This window comes from Marmota flaviventris, chromosome 9, assembly GCF_047511675.1.
Source record: "Marmota flaviventris isolate mMarFla1 chromosome 9, mMarFla1.hap1, whole genome shotgun sequence".
Classification (NCBI taxonomy): Eukaryota; Metazoa; Chordata; class Mammalia; order Rodentia; family Sciuridae; genus Marmota; species Marmota flaviventris.
This window is the reverse complement of record NC_092506.1, coordinates 10,680,929-10,696,915: the sequence shown is the minus strand read 5'-3', so window position 1 is coordinate 10,696,915 and position 15,987 is coordinate 10,680,929. Positions and strand designations below refer to the sequence as shown.

Sequence of the window (15,987 nt, the reverse complement as noted above, 5' to 3'; positions counted from 1 at the left end):
AGTCAAAGATAAAACCAATCTACACCTTCTACAATAGCCATCACTGAACTGCTTGCAGAACTTGCCTGGACACATTGTGAGCTCACCTGTATGCATTTTGAACTATCTGTTGGTGCAGCGACTTGTGGTAGTGTTGGGGTATTTTTGCTGATGATGTCACCGGTGGTACAATTTTTCAAAGGAGCCCTCAATTGGCTTAATGTCATGGCATTTTGCATCCTCCTCTACTAGTGATGGTCTAAAATTTGGGGGCCAACAGAGGTGAGGCAAAGAACCTCACCCCCCCACTGGTGCAAAGGCCTATCCACAAGTATAGCTGTATGCTGGACCGGTAGTCAGTGACGGGTATGATCCAATTGCAGTGGTACCAACCTAAGACAGGAGGCTGACGCCTAGAGGTCAGTTCATCCGATGACGGGTAAGGACCATATGTTGAATTGGACTGCCTAACAGGCACGGTCCCTAAGCCACATGCTTGTTGTTTAAACAGAGAGGGGGAGATGTTGAGAGCCACAGCCGAAGGGGCCCCAGCAAACTTCCAGCTGCCAGCAATCCAGCTGCCGGCTGATGATTGGCTCACAGCGGCCCCAGCAACATCTAGCTGATTGGCTCCTCTGCGGTGATGCTCATTGGACTGTTTCCCTGCCCTTTCAGACCACGGAGCTGCTCATTGGGGGACTTTTTGGCTCTGCCCACGTGACCCAGCCAATCGGCCTCAAGAGCAGGAGGATTGTGGGAGGTGGAAAGAAGCTTGTGGTGGGGAGAGGGAGGCTTGTGGAAAGCCGATGGTGGCAGTTGGGTTCTGAGGGTTTTCCTGAAGAGCTGTGTGGTGCAGTGTGTGTGTGTTCTAAAAATAAAGTTAGTTTCTTTTGACAAGTGGCTTCTGATTGTGCCCAGCCAGACTGCGGCACTGATGCCCATATGCAGAAGAGGCTCAGAAATGTGGAAGGTCACACGGTAGCAGGGAAATGCTGGCATTGCATTGGAAGCACAAACCACCAACCACTGCAGGAGATGTTGGTGGACAAAACTAACGAATCAAATAAACATCACATGGGTAAAGTGATTAAATATTTAGCCACATATATCAGCTAATATGAAATTGTGTTAAATCTAGGACTTGGGGGAAGAAGTACAGGAGAATTAGTCAGTGGCTGGCAACTCACTTTGGCTCCGCTTCCAAATGTAGCTCCCAGTCCCAAAGCACAAGATGGATTCAGGTTAGATCACATGGCAAGGGTACCTTCTGGGGGAAAAGGGACACTGAGGTGACATAGGATGATAGAGGTTCAGCCACGTGCTCCCCTTTCCTGCTTCTTCTCTTCTGACCCCAAAGTCTTCATTCATGAAATCAAAATGGTAGATTCAACTGACACCAGCAATTGACACCAATCTGTTATTTAGAATTGGAACTGGATGCCAGGCTTCAGTAAAAATATATTGGTAAGGAGCTCCTGTTTGTAAATAAACATAGTAATGAAGCATGTAAGGCAACCAGTGAAATGTTTGTTAAAATGATAAATTGTGTTTCAGCGATTGACCCCACCATAACTTCTTAAGGACATCATCTACGCCAGTCATCCAAAGAGACAAGGGCATGCAACATGTCCTCAAGGAGCAAGAGCAGGGAGCAAGTGGTCAGGATGAGGCTCTGCGAGTGTTGGAGGAGAGCTGCTCATGAACAGCCAGGGGTCCTGGGAACCAGGATGGCCCTAGAGATGCAGAGGCCAGGTAGGGCACAGACATGGGCTGTCCTCCCTGTGGCAGAGGCAGTGAATTAGGTGCTTCGACCCTGAGTGATTGAAGCAGCAGAGGGGAGCCCACAGGCAGCAGAGGGGAGCCCACAGGCAGCAGAGGGGAGCCCACAGGCAGCAGAGGCCTCAAGCAGGAAACTGTGGGCTTGCCCAGAAATCAACCCAGAGTTCACTGATGCAGCTGTGAAGTCAGGGCCTCGGGGGAACACCTGAGCCATGCTGGGATGTCCCTGAGGGTCCAGGGAAGAAGGACAATAGAACCAAGAGCCTTCTCTGAAGCTGAGAGTTCAGATTCACGTCCTGGTTGAGCTCATTACTAATTGAGCCCTGAGGAAGTCTTACCTATATCTTTGTGCATCATTCTCTGAGGCTGAGAGGCAATGACCGGCCCACTTCCTAAGGCAGGTGGGGACACTTCCAGATTGCCCAGGATGGTCCAGGCTCCTCTTCAGTCCTGGCATCCCATCCACTTTGTGCATCTGTTCACCATCTAAATTGCCTGGGGTGGGGAATAAGGTCCATGGCTCCCCCACAGGGGGTTGCCATGGTAATGGTTAAAGAGGCTTAGGAGAGGCCCTGCCATCCAGGAAGTGCTGGACAATTACTCACTGCCCATGTTATACCATTAAAGGTCAATCAGGACTGTCGCTGTCCTAGCAGGCTGATTAGAGCAGGGTCCGGCACACAGGTTGTTAAACTGATCTCGCCTTGAAGAAGAAGCACAAGGTGAAGCAGACACAGGTGACGGTGTGAAAAAAGAGGAGACCAAGCAGGAGGAAAAGTGATGGAGGAACCCAGTCCGACCCAGTAGTAGTAATAAGGGTGATGACGGCACAAACTCACAGGGGGATGTGCTTATCATTTAGAAAACACATCCTCCTCCCTCTTGCCTATGGCCACGTGTCGTCACTGCAGTCTCAAGATTGCCTTGGTTCCAAATTCACTGCCCGCTGGTTTGGGCATCGGAGCCTGGCTGCTTCCCCTTGGCACAGGCTGTGGTTCCCTGGTCCAATCCCCGGTGGATCCTGTCCCTCCCTCCCTCGTTCTTGGGAGGGACTAAGGCAGCTCCCTGGGGAATAAAGAGAGGAGCTGTGGCCACTCGGCCCACAGTGAACTCCTTGATCCTGCCCCCCCTCGGGAACAGCCACCAGGAGCCTCCTCGCCATGAAGCTGCTCGCAGTCCTCCTGCTGGCTGCCCTCCCCCTTTACTGCTCTGCAGGTGAGCTCTGTGCAGGGAGGGCCGCCTGTGGCCAGGGGGCAGCCAGGGCCCTGGGGAGGAGTCCCAGTTCCCAAGCCGCCGTATGGTTCAGTCCTATTTCCAAATTTCCAAGTAGGAAACCCCCACAGTCACCATTAATTACAAATAATCAAAGCAGCCGCTCCCTTGTGGCCTGGTCTCCTACTTTGGAACTGCATTGACTGTGTCATTGTCTTCAAGGTGACCCACCGTGGTCCCCTCTACCTTGAAGACAAGAGTGAGTCTCACGATGGAATACTGGAATGAGATGTTTCAGTGGGACGAGGGGATATGGCTTTGGGCCCCGATGTGTTTCCTAAAAGAAGCATCATGCATTTCCTTATATGTGGAGGAGATGGCAGCCCTGTGGAGGTGAAGGCCCGGGCTGCAGCCTGGGACTCGGCCACTCCACAGACATCTGCAGGGTTAATCTGAGCCCTTCCAGGCGGCCCTTGAGCTCCAGTGCCTCCATGTTCATGTTGCTGGAGGGGAGACCTCACCCTCTGTGGAGCCCACATTCAGCAGTGGAGGAGGAGGAGGCCCCGCCAGGATATGTGACATGTGTGACCTGACTCGTACACTTTACAAAGCTTTTTATAGGGCCTACCTCACTTGTTCCTAATGTAGGGAAAAAAGGTGATGTGCTCAAGAACTAGATAGAAAATTCCAGAAACAAGAGTTACATCAGCTCGTGTGAACTCAAGTCCTGAGCTTTCTCCTTGCAGGTTGGTTCAGGAGATCACTTCCTGTACCAGAACTTTTCTCTTTTTCTTTTTGGGTACCAAATATTGAATCCAGTGGTGCTTAACCATGGAATCACATCCCCAGCCGTGCTTTTTAAAATATTTTATTTTGAGACAGGGTCTCGCTCAGTTGCTCAGGGCCTTGTTAAATTGCTGAGGCTGACTTTGAACTTGCGATCCTCCTGCCTTGGCCTCCCAAACAGCTGGGATTAGAGACACGCATCACTGTTCCTCTTTATGCTGAATGTTGATGCTTAGTTTGAGTCAACAGAGCTGATTAACAGTATTTTGAATCCAGTAATTCTAGGGTACCTGAAAATCTTACCTGATGTTCTGAATGATGACAGAGTAGTGTGGCACGGCTTTGTACAAAGACAGAAGAACCACTGTTCAGTAAGTCCTATACATTGGACTACCTCATTTCTTATGTAATGGTAATCAAGATGGCACTGGGTTCAACTTCTCTGGGTTGCTGTGTTGGGTACAGCAAGTTCAGGGCTATAGGGAACCTCGGAGCCTGAACTTCCTCTTCTAGAATTGGGATCTCTAGCCATGCCCTCCTGAGATGTTCATGGATGAGTGACACCACAGGTGCTCCCCCTCATGGGTTCCCACCGCCAGTCGTGAGCCATATTCTGATGCTTGTTCCTAGGTTCTGGCTGCCAATTTCTCGAGGACGTTATCGCACAGGCAATTGATCCAGAAATATCCATAGAAGAGTTCCTAAGTTTCATTAAGGAGTTTGTGCGTAATGATTCCACTAAGACAGCCGTGGAGGAATTTAAACAATGTTTCCTGAACCAGTCCAACGAAACTCTGGCCAATGTTCAAGGGTTGATGGTAATTTGGGGTTCTTCTCGTGTAAGATCAGTGATTGGAAACAAGCAGGCTCTGAGATTTTTTAGTCCTAATGTCAAAGAAATTGGTGCACATGTTTTTTAAAAAATCATGTAATTTAGTGGAAGGGTGTTAATGACTTTTTCTTCAAGAAAGCCACCCAAGGCCCCAGGATTGGTTTTCTGTCTCACTGACACTCTTCAGGGAATGGCAGCCGAAGACAAAAGAAGGGAAAGCAGTCCCCGAGGTTGATCCCCACCTCCCAGCTCCTCAGAACATACACATGTGCACATACTCATCTCTCCATACACCCCTTGGAGAAGGCGGAGTTACACACACACACACACACACACACACATACACACACACACACACACTTTCTACAAAAAGAAAATCCTTGATTCTTAGGATGCCCTCACCTTTAATGACATTAAAGACAGGTCCCCTATTGCAAAACACCAAACATCAAGAGGCCATTTTGTAAACACTTTTGGAGGGGTCCCAAACGTACCATTGAGTCACATTCTTTGTTTCTGAATGAAAACATTTATGATGCACTTCTAATCAACCTACTTTGTCAGCATACATGTGTGGAAATTGTGGACCCTTTCACTTAGCAGCCATGAAAACCCAGGTAGAAGAGTTACACAATAGCATAGGTGATGGAGTATTTCAAATAAAACAATGAGAATTTCTTTCTAATGACAGATACTTGCTTATCTCTTTGGGAATATACTTAATATATCAATATTCTCTTTGAGACATAGAGTGCCTAAATTTCGGGTTAGACTCACCATTCACAGTGAGAAACTCCAGTATTGCATAGAACATGTGATAAGGGTGGAGGGTCTCAGGTTCTTTTCAGTAGGTTCTCACTTTTCAGGCCACAGAGGAATTCAGAAAGATCACATCCATTTACTTGAGCAGAGATTTTAACAATTCAGGGAGGAAGAGTGGTATCAAAACGGACCAAATTCTATCTTCAACACATACGACCTGTAGCACGTTTAATGAAAAGTTATTTTAAAGAACAGTAGTCAGGGGGTAGTCCTTGGAGAAATGATTCAGAAATATCAGCCATTCTTTGGAATTAATGAAAGTCTTCTAACAAAAGAACCCAGAAGTTGGTAACCGATCTTGCTTTCTGGATTCTGTGGGAGACTTGATGTTCACTAAAAAAAAAGAAGACAAGGAGCAGATATTTTTGGTTTTGAGTATTTGACATGGCAGGACAGAGTTGAAAATCTCAGTGACGTCCCTGCCTTTCTTTTCCAGAACATCATGTACAACAGCATTTACTGTGCACCTTTCTATGTTTCCACAAGAACTTGACTCAACTGCAAAACATGTTCAGAAACTGACTACGGATGCTGTCCTGCTCTTTCCCAATTTTGTTCTTCTACCTATAAATTGCAAGACAATTGTTGAAACCTCAAAAGCAATTTCAATAAATCACCTGCAATCACTAAAGCTCCTTTTCATTTTTCTGGGAAATTGGAGGTTTAGGAAGACTTCTGCACACACACCTGAGCTCGCTCTCTCTCGCTCTCTCTCTCTCTCTCTCTCTCTCTCTCTCACACACACACACACACACACACACACTGTTATTAAAGGTCTCCTGGCCATGGGATTGAGGCCTCTGAACAACACTTTTGTCCTCACTGCCTGCCCCCAAGCAGGGGTGCTCTCCTGGGAGATGGGAGACGGGTTCTCCCTGCCCTGTGTCCACCACCTCATCACACAACCTTCTGAGGCCTCAGACTGCTTGATTCTGAGCTCAGCTCCTGCTCAGACTCCGTGGAGAAGGTGCTCCTCCCTCCCACACAGAGCTCAGGAACAGCCACAGGAAGAGGAGGGGCCAGCTGGGGTGGAAGAGAGATGGTGACCCAAGTCTAGCCAGAAAGCATCGTTCTGCCTCCACTTTAACACACGTGCATGGATTTAGGCAAATTGTCCATCTGGTGGAGGTAGAAGTGACACCTGAATTCAGCCGCTTTTCCCAGAATAAGGGAATAGGCTGGCAATCGCCTGGGAAGGGTCATTGTCACCAAGGTGTTTTCAGCTTCCTGCTGAGGACATCCTGAGAAATGAAATGAAGTGTGAGCTCACGCAGGTCAGCTGTTTTAAACAGTGCGTGCTGTAGTCCCAATGATAATAAAAACAAAATCTAGAGAGCTATTTCCTTTTCCTCCTGGACACACGGGAGAGCCACAGTGTCCAGGGGTTGTGGCCATGTGGTTTGTGAGTTCTGGACAATGGAATGTGGAGGAGTGACAAACTTGTCCAGATATGGCCCAGAGAGCTACCTCCCCATTTGTCCCTTCTATCATCCACCACCACATGCAAGAGAGCCAGCAGAGATCTCAGGTCCTCGGACATCTGGAGCCACTTCATGCAAGATCCTGAGTCCCAGAATGACTGCATGGACCCAAGAGTGGACCCGGAGACCGGGCTGTGTGTGATCTGCTCCAGGTCACAATCATTGTAAACACTTATTTAAACTTAGACCAAAAAATTTTCAGAGAGGACTACGTTTCACCGGTGTTAGGACATTCATCCCCTGGTGTCAAGGAAAACTAGAGGGAATTTATTCCAATATGCTTTTATTTTACAATTCTCCACAGACGGTGCATCTTCTGCACTCTCTGCACCCTGGGGAACATACCGAGTCCCCCAGCCCCAGCATTCCTGTGTATATTGTGGGGTTCCCAGTGTCCCGGAAACCTATTGTATGGAGAAGTAACAATAATAAATCATCATTGTGGGATCCACTGAGGGAGCATGACAATAAGCACAAGGACCAACAGATGCGAGCTGTCAGGTCCACAGCCCACCTGTGCCCAGGCAGCCGGGTGAGCCACCGAAGGCCAAAGACAGTGGCTGGAGTCGATGTGTGAGGCACGTGACTTATTGGTGAAAGGTGACACCAGATGGGTGACGGTTCCCAGCAGTGCTCGGTGACAACAGACTGAACAGGTCCCCTCAGTCCCTCAGCAGGCCTCCGTAGGCAGTGCCTCCCCTCCCTGGTGGTGCGGATGCAGGGGTGGCCTGGAGGACGGGTGGCACAGGTGTGCCTACAGTGCCCCCAGTTCTGCAGCACCCTGCACGGCACATCGTGGGAGTTATCAGGGGGATAGACACATGGTTCTGTTTTCACGAGGGCCCCGTCACCTCCCTGCCCTGCGGTCAGCATGTCCAGCACCTTTCTACTCTCAAGTACCACCTTCCACCTTTGGAAGGTCTCTTGGTTAACCGAAGCCCTGGCCCTGTATTATTGAAGGCAGCGGGAGTTTCTTAGCTAAGGTCTTGACCTGGAGCTTGATACTTCCAGTTTGAAGAGAAAATAGAGCAATTGGGTAAAGTGCACAGGGAGTTTGAGTTACTCTGTCTCACGGGTCCCAGTTCCCGGTGAGCAGGGGTCATAAACAAGGGGGAACCTGCAGGCATGGGTACAAGCTCTCTCCTAATGACATTGGTCAATCCCGTCATGAGGCAGGTACGGCCATCAATAGGTGCTGCATGCCCACAACCACCCCCCAGGGGTGAGGCTGCTTCTGCATCTGATATTTGATTTTCCCAACCTGTGTGGTCCATGTTTTGGGGTGCAATGGTTATAGTATTGATTTACAGGGGTCTCACCCATATTTAAAGAGGGTGTTGAGGTATTACTCTTTGTTTCTTTCTACACAAGAGAAGAGCTCTCCCTTTCATTTACAGCTTTGCTGCCTGTAGCCACCCTGGGGCATCAAACACGGTGTACGTCACCAAGTGCTTACCCATGTCCTTTGTCCCTGCATGAAGTAGAAGACGTGTCTGGAGTCCTTTACAGTTTCATGTTAACATCTGTATGTCAGCAAATCTTGAATATTGTTCAATACTTTAAGCAACCTGATCACTCAGGATGAGAATACCGCAGGATTATGGTCAAACCCCATGTTTACAATGCCATATATTTTTGTTTTAGTGGTCTTTATGGTTTTGGTGGGGGAGTCCCTAATGAAATGGCATATTTTCCTCTAGGGGTTAATTTTTTTCTATTTCTTTGTCTTATAAAACTTTTGGCCCTGGACCTGGGATCCCCAACCACTGAGGCCTTATTTGCCATTCCCATGGCCAATAGAATACATGGATTCCCTGTGGCAGGTCATGTGACAGTGGCAATAGAAAGTCATCCTGTGTTTCCACTGGGGAGGATATATCTCCTTGATAAGCATCTTTTTGTGTGTGTTATTTTTTTTAAACAAAAAAATTTTAACAACTTTTCTTGGTAATCTTTCAATTCTCCATTTAATGGGAATTCTGATGTAAATATTAAAATGCTTATATTTTTAATATGGGTAGTAAGTATATAATGATAATAAATAACATACATACTGTTCATGGAGCCTTTTCTAGTGTGTAACACTATTCTAAGACATTGATTCTTTACCCCAAGAACCACCCATGCAGTGGTCATTGGGATCCACGTGGGGTCACCACGTTCTTGTGCTGACATCAGACAGGTGCTGGGGCACGTGCGGCTCTCATATATTTGGTGTCCTGATGGACAGTTATCATTGCTTGGGGGTGAATCGGAATCATATTTTGAGTTAGTTTCTGTTTAAGTGGGCCATTCATCCCGGCAGTCGACCCAGCTGCAGCTGGGCTATACGGTAAGTTGAAATGCCAGTGTGTGTCCAGAGCTCAGCCACTGTCACAGCATGTGGCTTGCTGGGTGTGCTTCCTTGTCATTGTTTATATCTGGAGGTGCCACGTATGGTGCCAAGCATTTGAGGTCTCGTATGGCTGTTGCCTTCTCTGAGGCCTTTCTGCAGGCCTATGCCTGTTGCGGTGCGTGTGGGTTTCTACTCATAGTAGGTCAAGGGCCCCCTGAAGCCCACCTGCCACTGTTGTGCAGGGCATGTCCCTTGAGCTACCTGCCCCACCCTATGAGGCACTGACTACTGTGTCATGGAACCGGCAGGGTAAGAGCCCCGGGCACAGAGAGCTTCCCTTCCCTTTCATTAGTGAAGCCGTCACATCTTAGTCTGTCACATCTCCAGTCCTCTACCCTTAGTTAGGTCATCTGCTTCTTGGTGACTTGCAGAGAAGTATGTCTGTGTGCTGTCACATGATGCACGGTCAGTTCCTAATGCCGCAGTTGTTTCCAAACGTATCTCTGTGTCTGCCCCCTACTCCCAGCTGTGACAAACGTCCTAAGTGAATTCAGTTTCAGCCCTGCTGAGCTACAGGAGCCACTTGAATCCATTAGGGCAGCTAAAAATATCAACTCTATAGGGTTGTTCTTGGACTAATGTGCTCAAGGAGTGTAATTACTCTACAACTATTTCTTTGTGGATTTTATCATGATGTGATGTTGAATTTTGTCAAAGGCTTTCTCTGTATCTATTGATATGTTCTTTTTGTTGTTGTTGTTTTAGTTGTAAAGCACTTATTTAACATTATAGCACATTGTGTCATTTGGTGTGCACTCACTGTTTTTTATTTATTATTTTCAGATCTACATGATAGTAGAGTGTATTTTGACATAATACATACAAAGAAAATACATTATTCTAATTAGAATTGCACTCTAGTGGTTGTGCATGATGTGGAAGTTTCACTGAACACAGGAAAGTTATGTCCAATTCATTCTACTGTTTTCCTAATCCCATCTCTCTCCCTTCCCTTCATTCCCCTTTGTCTAACCTGATGAACTTCTATCCTTCCCTCCCCACTGCCAATTGTGAGTCAACATCTACATATCAGATAGAACATTCAGACTATAGTTTTTTGGGGGGATTGGCTTATTTCACTTAGCATGATAGTTTCCAGTTCTATCCATTTGCCAGCAAATGCCATAATTTAATTCTTCTATATGGCTGAGTAATATTCCATTGGGTACACATATCACATTTTCTTTATCCGTTCATCTGTTGGAGAGCATAGGTTGGTTCCATAGCTAAGCAATTGTGAATTGAGCTGCTATAAATGGTGATGTGGCTATGTTGCTATAGTATGACGATTTTTTTAACCAATTATGACGTTTTATTGGCATATGACAATTTACAAGGGTTCCTGATCCATCATTATATATCACACTGAGCTGATTTTAAGACCTTTGAGTGTAGGAGTGGGATAACTGCGTCAAATGGTGGTTCCATTTCAAGTTTTCTGAGGACTTTCAGAGTGGTTGCAACAATTTGCATTCCCACAAGCAATGTTTGAGTACACATTTTTCCCCACATTCTCTCCAACATTTATTGTTACTTGTATTCCTGATAATTGCCAATCTGACTAGAGTGAGATGGAATCTCAGTGTAGTTTTAATCTGCATTTCTCTAATTGCTAGAGATGTTGAACATTTTTCATGTATTTGTGGATCAATTGTATATCTTCTTCTATGAAGTGCCCGTTCAATTCCTTTGCCCATTTATGGATTGGTTTGCTTGTGTGTGTGTGTGTGTTAATTTTTTTTGAGTTCTTTGGATATCCTGGAGATTAGTGCTCTATGCATATATGGAAAATATTTTCTCCCATTCTGTAGGCTCTCTCTTCACATTCTTGATTGTTTCATTTGCTGTGAAGAAGCAACTATCCATTGGTCATTCAATAGTGCATTATTTAGTCTCCAGGTTAGAGTAGCTTCTATTTTTTATTTTATCATTGATTTCTAATTTCATTCCATTATGATCCAATAGGATGCAAGACGTTATTTCTATTTTTGTATTTGCTTAGAGTTGGTTTATGGCCTAAGATAGGGCCTATTTTAGAGAAGGAGGCATGTGCTGTTGAGAAGAAAGTGTGTTCAGTCATTGATGAATGAAATACTCCATATATGCCTTTTAGGTCTGAATTATTAATTGATTCTTTTTTTAGTTCTATAGCTTCTTTATTCAGTTTTTGTTTGGAGGATCCATCCAGTGATGAGAGACATAATAAGTCTCCAGCACTATTGTGTTGTGGTATATTTGATTCTTGAAATTAAGAAGGTTTTTTTTATGTAGATGCTCCGTTGTTTGAGGCATAAATATTTACAATTGTTATGTTGATGTATAATTCCCTTAAGCAGTAAGAAATGTCCTTTTTATTCTTTCTGATTAACTTTGGCTTAAAGTCCACTTTATCTGATATGAGGATGGAAACCCCTGCTAGCAAAATTAAGCTTCAGAATAGACAATAAAATAAAAACCTTCCATGATAAATAAAAGTTAAAAGAATTCACAACAAGAAATCCAGCACTACCAAACAGACTCAATAAGGTACTTCATGAAGTCTGCTTGATACTTTCCAATGAATTTTTTACTTGGTTTATTGATTCCCTCATTTCGAGGGTTTCTGACTGCTTCTTCTTCAGGATCTCTGTTTATTGATGTGATCTATTTTCTCTCTGATTTTATATCTTATGTCATCTTTTACCTTGTAGATCAGTTTAACCATGAACTTTCTGAATTCCATCTCTGACATTTCTTCCACTGTGGTGTCAATGGAATTTATTTTTGAGGTACTCTGTGTTTGGGGGGATGGTTTGTTTCCTTGTTTGTTTTTTTTTCTTTTTCTCATATGTTTTGTGTGTCTGCCCACCTATCAGGATGGATCTGAAGTTGTAGAGTTTCTACCTTACAAGTTTATAGTGTCCCTCCATGTTACTAGTACCTCACAGATTGGAGTGGGGTGTCCAATGATAGCAACAATCTCTGCAAACAGTGTAGAGCAGTAGACTAGGTCCTTAGTTTCTATTTTGATATCTAGAGTGTTAATTGGTACAATATGCAGAAATAGTAGGATCATCAATTTCCATCAGTAAAAACAGTAAATAACCGTGAATTACGTCTGGCTTAAAAATCAAACAATAGGTGTGAAAAACCAGCCTCTACCTCAGAGCAAAGCCTGTCCAAGGAAGGGACATCACCTTTGTCCTTGGAAAGACCCACAGAGCACTCCTAGGCATATTCCCACCTTGCTAAGTTGTTTATCTACAAATAACAGGAGAGATCTGTTGCACCAGGTGTCCCTGACTCAGTCAGGCTAGGTGGGGACTCATAGCAACCCCCTAGCAGCCACCAATCAGCATGAGACAGGGAAATACCTGGGATGCCAGATGACCCTCCCAGTAGTTTATGGTGGTTGATAACATGTTGGGAAACCACGTAGTTCAGCACGAACACCCCTCATGGCTTAAACCAATCAGTTCAAATAAATCCCCCTCTGTAGTAACCAATTACCCCTACTCAACTTGTTCCCGCCAGTGAATGTGCTAATCATGTTTTAGAGTCGTTATTTGATTTTCCCTCGGTGTGTGATGATTTCCTAAGAAATGCTGATGTATGTGGGGGTCCCTGCCTTCTCCAAAGAATGTATAAAACTGCTGCAAACCCTGGGCTCCGGGCCTCTCAGCGTCACCAGTTGCTGTGTGTGCGCGCGTAGGACGGAGCTAGCTCGCAATAAACACCTCTTTGCTGTTTACATCAATCTTGGTCTCTGGTGGTCTTTTGGGGGTCCCGAATTTGAGCATAACAGGTGTTGTCTATGACATCTCCATATTAATTATTGCTGTGACATTGGTGGTAAGGACCAACATTATATACATCAACTAGTATTAAGAGGTGTTAAGGATAGAGTTGAGTACGAGGAAAGAATAAGAGATAGGAGGATAGAAAAGTGTTTGCAATTTTAGAGTGTGGATAGGGAAGATGCAGTTGTAACTTCGGATATGTTGTTAATGAGAAAGGGAAAGAAACATAGAAGAATATAAAGGAGGAGAAAGAGAATGGGATTTGGCTGTTGGCAATAAAAGAGAGAGAGAGAGAGAGAGACAGACAGACAGACAGACAGACAAGGGAGATAGAGTAGTGGCAAAGACTATACAAAACAAAATCAAAATATGCTACTCAAAAACCCTAACTCTGGGGCTGGGGCTGGAGCTCAGTGGTAGAGGGCTTGCTTCACACATGTGGGACACTGGGTTCGATACTCAGCACCACATAATAAGCAAAGATGTTGTGTTCGTTTACAACTAAAAACAAAACAAACAAACAAAAAACCCCCTAACCATCAAAACACAGAGCATGGGAAAATAACACCAAAAAAAAAAAAAATCTTGGTGAAGTGTTAAGAACTTAAGGCATCATTTCCACAATAGTGACGAAACAGTCAATGAGAGTACATATTCACTGTGCCCAGTTGATTTTCTTTTCATTTCTTCTTGAGGTATGAACCAAGCCTGGGAGTGTTGGCCATGAAGAGTCGAGTCCTTCCTTTTTATTGTGTTGCTTACGGAGTCAAAGGTTGGCGTTTAAGACTTCCCAATTTCCCTTCTTGGGAGATTAGTATGAGTGGACTGGGCTGAAGGACAGGGGACCAAGTCAATGTCTGGGGCAGATGGCCCTGGCAGGGAATGGTCCTGTCCAGTAAGCGGGGCTACAGCAGGTGACAAAGTGACAATATTCCTGCTGCCTGAGTTCTGGGTACTGAGCTAGGAGAAATGCTGCCTCTCTCTAATCTACCGTCTTGCCCCCCTCCTAGTGTGCATTCACCAGCATCTTCATGGGTTTTTGTGTGTGATCTTATCTTTGTGTGGCAAATTGCATTTATTGATTTGCATGTTGAACATCCTTGCATCCCTGAAATTTAGATCTTCCTAATATGTTTGTGGGTGTGTTTTAAGATTGTGGACTAAAACATCTTTTTTATTAGTGCATTAGAAATATACTTAATTGTCATGTTTATTGTGACATATTCTTGTATGCACGGAGGAATTTGTTCCATTTCATTTTCCAGTACTTTCCCAGGCAGCTCCAAGAGACCTGCAGGGAAGAATCAGTGATTGTGTGGGTGTGCCCCACCATCCCCATACCCCTGGGAATAACAGTAGTTACGCTGAACCCCATTATCCTGTGCAGCCAAAATACCACTGAAGCCCCATGTACTGATTCTCTGCAGCTGCAACAGTGTGTCCTGCACTTCTTTGAGGCATTCAGGATGGCTGTGGAAGTCTCCCTTGCTAAATCTCTGCTGCTCAGGTGGGTTTTCTGCCCTTACCTGGCTAAGGCAGTAGGTTATTCTGAAAGTCCTGTATTACAGAGTGCATCAAGTGTGATGGGTGTGCATGAGCCTCTGCCCTTGAATTGCTTGTAATTATGTCTCCTCACCTTCCTCCTGCACAGAGAGGGTGGTTCTGAAAGCCCCATGACAAACCCCAGGGCTTGAGATGTGGACAGTTTAAACTCTGCCAGACCATAGTTAGTAGGGCCCATGTAGCACTAAATCATCCATTTCAAGGTTCCTGTCATCAGCCTGCTGCAGTCTAGGGCTCATAGTGGGATCATCCACCAACTTATTCCTGATCCCAGAATGGAGAATAGATGCAGAAAAGGCCTTTGATAAAATACAGCAACCAGTATGCTAAAAACATTGGAGAAACTGGATAGAAAGAATTTAACTCAACATTTAAAGGCAACATGCAACAAACCCAAAGCCAGCATCTTTGGGTGAATGGATGAAACCAGAAAGTTTTTCATCTAAAATCAGGGGACCAGACAAGGATGTCACCAAACCAGTATGAAGCAAGAGAAGGAAATTAAAGGATACAAATAAAAAAAAAGAAAAAGACAAACTATCACTGTTTGCCGATGACATGATTCTATAGCTAGAAAACCCCCAAATTCTACCAGAAGACTTCTAAAGCTAATTAATGAATTCTGCAAAGTAGCAGTATACAAGATCAACATCATAAATCAATAGCTTTCCTACAGCTGCTGAGAAAGGAATCAGAAAACCATCCTTCTCACAATAACCTTAAAAATCAAATGTCTGGGAACTAATCTAACCAAGGAACTGAAAGAAGTCTACAGTGAAAATATAGAACACTGAAGAAAGAAATGGAAGAAGACCTCAGAATACGGAAAGACCCCCCATGTTCATAAAGCACAATTGAGTTTTCTTCAGCCATTAAGAAAAATGAAATGATGTCATTTGCAGGATGTGGGGGTGCACTCATGGATTTCAAATTAGTGTGACCACTATAGAAAGCAGTGTGGAGACTCCTCAAATAACTAATAATGAAACCAAAATATGACCCAGCTATCCCTCCTCAGTATCTGTTCAGAAGAATTAAAATCAGTACACTATCATGATACAGCCACTTTAATGTTTATAGCAGCACAATCCAAAATAGTCAAATTATGGAATCAACTCACATGCCCATCAACGGACGCATAGATCAAGAGAATGTGTACACACACACACACACACACACACACACACAATGGAGTTCTACTCACCCATAAAGAAGAATGAAATAATGGCATTTGCTGGTAAATGAATGGAAATGAAGAAAATCACACTAAATAAAATAAACCAGACTCATAAAATCAAAAGCCAAATGTTTTCTCTTATATGTGGAAAATAGAGCAAAATAAGACAAAAATTGGTAACA

At 44.7% G+C, this 15,987-nt stretch overlaps 1 protein-coding gene across 1 annotated transcript; it reads left to right on the top strand.

Moving 5' to 3' along the window:
* The first annotated feature begins 2,896 nt into the window (after positions 1-2,896).
* LOC139707053 (mammaglobin-A-like) lies at positions 2,897-5,945 on the top strand. Its single transcript, XM_071617036.1, has 3 exons — positions 2,897-2,973; positions 4,387-4,574; positions 5,847-5,945. The coding sequence occupies exons 1-3, from the start codon at positions 2,919-2,921 to the stop codon at positions 5,901-5,903; spliced, it is 300 nt and encodes a 99-aa protein (XP_071473137.1). The 5' UTR covers positions 2,897-2,918; the 3' UTR covers positions 5,904-5,945.
* The last annotated feature ends 10,042 nt before the right edge of the window (positions 5,946-15,987 follow it).

Excerpts from the sequence above, each read along its gene's own strand:
- LOC139707053 (XM_071617036.1), top strand. The coding sequence starts at position 2,919 with ATGAAGCTGCTCGCAGTCCTCCTGCTGGCTGCCCTCCCCCTTTACTGC. Across the intron at positions 2,974-4,386 it reads CCCCCTTTACTGCTCTGCAG|GTTCTGGCTGCCAATTTCTC; the intron begins GTGAGCTCTGTG and ends GCTTGTTCCTAG. Across the intron at positions 4,575-5,846 it reads CCAATGTTCAAGGGTTGATG|AACATCATGTACAACAGCAT; the intron begins GTAATTTGGGGT and ends TTTCTTTTCCAG.